Source organism: Lactuca sativa, chromosome 8, assembly GCF_002870075.4.
Source record: "Lactuca sativa cultivar Salinas chromosome 8, Lsat_Salinas_v11, whole genome shotgun sequence".
Classification (NCBI taxonomy): domain Eukaryota; kingdom Viridiplantae; phylum Streptophyta; class Magnoliopsida; order Asterales; family Asteraceae; genus Lactuca; species Lactuca sativa.
Genome location: NC_056630.2, coordinates 121771567 through 121776666, shown reverse-complemented (window position 1 = coordinate 121776666; position 5100 = coordinate 121771567). Strand labels below are relative to the sequence as shown.

General features: G+C 34.6%; 1 protein-coding gene across 1 annotated transcript; it reads right to left on the bottom strand.

Annotated features, from left to right (window-relative positions):
• Positions 1 to 392: 392 nt before the first annotated feature.
• On the bottom strand, positions 393 to 2497 carry LOC111884028 (uncharacterized). Its single transcript, XM_023880357.3, has 5 exons — positions 1878 to 2497; positions 1597 to 1789; positions 1354 to 1515; positions 778 to 1248; positions 393 to 686 (listed from the first exon to the last, which is right to left on the bottom strand). The coding sequence occupies exons 1-5, from the start codon at positions 2495 to 2497 to the stop codon at positions 408 to 410; spliced, it is 1725 nt and encodes a 574-aa protein (XP_023736125.1). The 3' UTR covers positions 393 to 407.
• Positions 2498 to 5100: the final 2603 nt, after the last annotated feature.

Here is a 5100-nt window from a genome sequence, read left to right as displayed (position 1 = left end):
GGATGTAAATTTGCTATAACCGGTCATATGTGAAGACTTCTAACAAATTTATTATCTAGATTTATACAAAAAAAAAATATAGTTACTTAGATGTGAACTTAATGAAAAGCTAATTACCTTCCCAAATCATTTTTCCGTTAAAAAGAAGCATAGTCGGGTCGGGTTTTTAGCGCAAGACTTCCATTATACAGATATTTTAATTTTTTATACTTAAATGAAATTTTTGTATTTTCCTTTTAAAAAAATACCCTTTATTAAATCCAAAACCCTATTCACAAAGTAAAAAGCCGGATAAAATCTGTATATTTCAAAATAAAGGTTAGTATATATAAACCATCTTTGAGGAGCCTTGATGCACCAAGATAATGGTTTTTTTTTTCTTTTCGCACAAGAAATCGAGTTAAGCCTCAAGACGACCAAACTTCACGAAGAAGTTGGTATCTCGCAATTCCGTTTTCTTCACCAATTGGAAACGGTGGGAATTTTCCGATTGTAAAAGTGGGCGATGAATCGAGCTCTTCAACTTCCTCATCGCTCGTATACACCTTTCTGTTCAATTCAGTATTTCCACCTGCCTCACAAACTCTCTCAGCAACATTGATCGGAGGAGGTTTGTACATGATCGTTGCAGCTGCATACGTAACGCTGCTCGAATCGTCTTCCGATGATCCACGATCAATGATCGACTACACAAAATTATACGTACTCGGCGTTAAAGGAGCTCTTACAATTCTCTGACATGTAATCGTAATAATATTTGAGCATTTAAGGTTATACCTCAGCATTTAATGCCTCCAATACAGAGTTCGGAACTGGATCTGGACAGAATTCATCTGGAGTAAAATTGCTGAGTATTTTCCCTAGCAACGAAAGACTTATTGAAGGACACAACTCGTCTCTGATTGATCTATCGGTAAGCATGTCCTTTGGTACCATTAGAACACAACTTAATGAATTAAGGAGATTGAAGCATTTTAATTCACCGGTTTTAGTCTTCTTAAAATCATCATCTTCATTAGAAGTTTCTTCGGAATCTGTCTCCGCTGAGAATCTATCAGTTAGCCATCTTGACCAATTGCCAACAGCTTTTTTGAGTTGTGCCCCTGAGCTAAAGCTTAGATCTCCTGTTGGAATAGGCAAAACTATGGAATCGATAATAGGATCTGTTGCATGATCGGATGGAATTTCATCATGGAGAATGGAATTGAACATGGCTACATCAAGTCTGGATACACACTGTTCCATTACCTGATCATTTAAAATTTGAAGGATCTTAATGAAATTGATGACAGATTAATTCATTTCAGTAGCATCAACAACTATTTATCTTCTCAAAAGCTCATCAGAACTTACCATTCTTGCCAAAAATGGGAGGCAACCACATTCATGCCCCCCTGCACGAACAGGACAAAGTCTCTTGAAAGAATCATGGAAAGCATTTTGCCATAGATTAATGGAAAAGTCTCCAGGTAACTTTGCATTTGCTTCATTTGTAAGCATTTTAGGCTTCAAAGTCTGCACCCACATCCATAAGATCATAAGAACTTACTAACAACTTTAATGCCATTTTTGTCACAAATGAAAAAGAGTTTGTACCTGACACCAAATAGACTCGATGATTCGTGAAAATATCCCTGACTCGATTTTCTCAAGTTCAGATGTAAATGTTCTTGTTTCTTGCCAATCATCAACTAAATTCCTGAAATCAGACTTATTGGATTGTTTACTTCCAAATGCTTGGGTAATCATTTCTCTCATTACAGCAATGTTTGACCACCAAAAAGTCAACCTGCAAATGCAAAGTGGGTATTCGATATCAGTCCACAATATCAAGAAGCAAAGATAACTAACAAATCAATGCAAAGTGAAGTAAGTACCTTGAAACATCATTCCCACAAGACATGGAAATCATATTAAGCCCTGATACAATGTTTCTAGCAATAGACAACCGCTTGCTTGCATGTATATAAAGTCTAGAAAGACGATGAGCAGGGGTATGCACCTTATGGGCTGAGCTACTGTGTTCTTGTATTACAGAATAGAGAGAAACTTCAAGAGCTGCAACTTCTCTTAGCTCCTCTTCAAGTTTCTCAATTCTTGTTTCCATTTGTGCAAACTTTAGATCAAATGCTTCTTTTGCTTCATGTTGGGTGTTTTCTTCAACATGAATCGTTTCACTTTCATCATCAGTTTGTACCCCATTTGAGGACTCATCCAAGATATCTGCTTCTTTTGATTCTCCAGGATCTTGATCATCAAATCCTTCAGAGGATATAGACGAAGGAGTTGATGGTGGTTTTGGATGAACTTTCAAACCTTTTGGGGAGTTACCATAAGATGAGTATTTGGCTATGGTGTTGGGAGATTTCTTGTTTGCTTCTGCTTCTTTTGATCTCAATGTTTTGGTTCCTTTTCCTTGTTGTACTTTTGTATCTCTGGTTTCAAACCTTGTAGAACGTTTTGTTTGATTATTTATAGAACGTTTCGTAGTTAACATATTTCAACTGCCAAAAAAAACAAAACAATTTTATGAACATAAAAACAACATGCCTAAAAAGTTTCTAGACTATAACCGGAGGAGTGAGAAAGTAAACTAATATGGAGCATCATAATTTTCTGATCTACAATAGATCTGAATAGCATAAGATGAACGGACATGATTTAATCCTCAATTAAATTACACCTTCCTGTTAGAACTTAGAAACAATCATCATTGATCAGCATTGATCACAGAGCATATATAATCAATCCTTCATTATAACCGACATAAAGATATGGTAAAATGAAATGGAAAGCAATGATATTATGAACTAATATATATATCACGTTGATTCATTCACAGGTATTTCATAAAATAGATAGAAACAGAGCGAAATTTACCGAAGCTATCTTTATGTGTGGTTTGAATCAGCTATGGAGAAGTGGAGACGATGAAAGAATAAAGAATTTTCCGATGAGCAGCTGTGTGTGTAATGTATGTAACTCTGAAAAAGTCAGTGGAATGTGGACTACGTATTTGTAAATGTGTATATTTATATTTAGGTGGTTTATCGTTTTCATGGGTATAAGGGTACATGTGGAAGAAGATGGTGAGGTGCATATGGGTCGTCAGGTGGGCAGTCACTTGCACCCGGTTCGGTCGCGTCGGTGGTAGACAAATGACCCGGAGAGTTTTCTGCTACGTTACGCGTTCTTTGATTCCTTTCTCTGTATAATTCTTATTATTATATTTTCTGTGTATCAGTTGAAATCTAACTGATTTTCTCGAAACCCCCCTTGGGATATTGATTTTGTCAATAATACCCCCTTCAAAATTAATTACATGCCACAACACTCCCTTCATAGTTTATCCCTGCCATTTGACTTTCCTGGTATATTAAAAGCAGTATTTTTTTTGGATTATAATTTTTTATTAAAAAATAAATGTAAATGAAGCAGGGGAAGTAGTAGTACTTCATGTAGCTGGACCACCGGCATCACCATCGAATAACAAGATTTCTCTGTGAATCATGTCTTAATATTTAATTCGGTTATTGCAAAAATGATTTAAAACCATATATGTTATATTATTTTTAACGTTATTTGTTAGATGATCAAACACAATGAATATGACAAGAGGAAAACAAACAAAATAATTGAATATATGTATGATTAATGAATCATACAAAACACACACCTGCCGTCGTATGTCCGGTTTGCTCCGCCACAGACAATCACTTCCTATAAAAAGACGAAATATCATCATTTTTAATTATAGAGCTCGATAATAAATTTGTGGTTTTTATAAACTTATCGTAATTTGTACTAGATTTATTAAATGAACTAACAAAACAACTTATATTTTGTTAAATCTGGTAAAAGTATTTGGTCCAGCTAGGCTAAAACTTATAACTAGCAGATAATAATAAGTAGTTGAAATGCGAGGATATTCTGTTTAATATATAATAATATTTTATGTCTATGTATATTTTTATTATATTTTTTAAAAATATATATAATGTTATTGTTTATTTAACAGTATATTATATACTTACATGTATGTTAATGTAATAATGTTAGTATGTTGTATTTTTGTGCAAAACGGTCGCCCCAAGAGAAGGACATGCCATCTGCAGGTTGGTAACATGCGTACTAAAATAATGTCTACCTACACTTCCATCAGTATTCAGTATTCAGTAGCAGCCACGAAAAAGAGAAAACGAGAGGCTCATAATAAAATTATCAACTATGTGGGTTTAAAAACGACTCACAATTTTTTTGTTATGAAAACAACTTTCAGTTTTTTTTTTTTTTTTGAAAAAGGTTTCCAAAAAGGAAGAAGGGTTTTCATTTTAAGTTTTAATTGGAAAACTGTAAAAAGCTCGGGCTTTGCCCCGAGTCGGGGTTTTTTTTTTTGGTATTGTGTATAGTAGACCAGATTGAACTTATAACACTAACAGACCAACTATGAAGAAAGTACATTGTTATTTTCAATATTTAGGCTCGTCCAACATTAAAAAAGTAACTTGAAAAATCATCGGGAGTCGGAATTAGGATCCGTAAAATCTAAAGGTTTATAAACTGAGCCTACTTTGTCCCTAATTTTTGCCCTGACCTGATATGAACCCTAACTCAGATGAAAATGACACTTTTACAGACTAATCCGAAAAGGACTACAATGATATGCAATTTTGCAAAAATAATAATAAATTGTATAAAGATCGAATGAACATGTGCAAGTAGTCCCTAAAAATGTATCAATCTGGACTACTTGCATGCAAAACAATTTTGCACACCATAGGGTTTATTGTTTAAGATGAGAAAAACAGGTCTCGAATGGACCACAATTTGTAACACTCCATTTTTGGTATGTGATTTAAATATAGTATTTTTCTTCCTTAAGAGGAACTCGACGAGTCAGTAGCCCGACTCGTCGAGTAGAGACGGGATTTGCATGCGTTTTTAGTTGGCGACTCGACGAGTCCATATTCCGGACTCGTCGAGTCCGCTTGTCTGGAAGAAACTAGCTTCCATTTGCTTCATATTATGGTAATAAAGTTATTACCTTGTTTATTCTTCCATTAAACCCTATTTTATGCTTGTTTATGTCTCTTTTGGAGC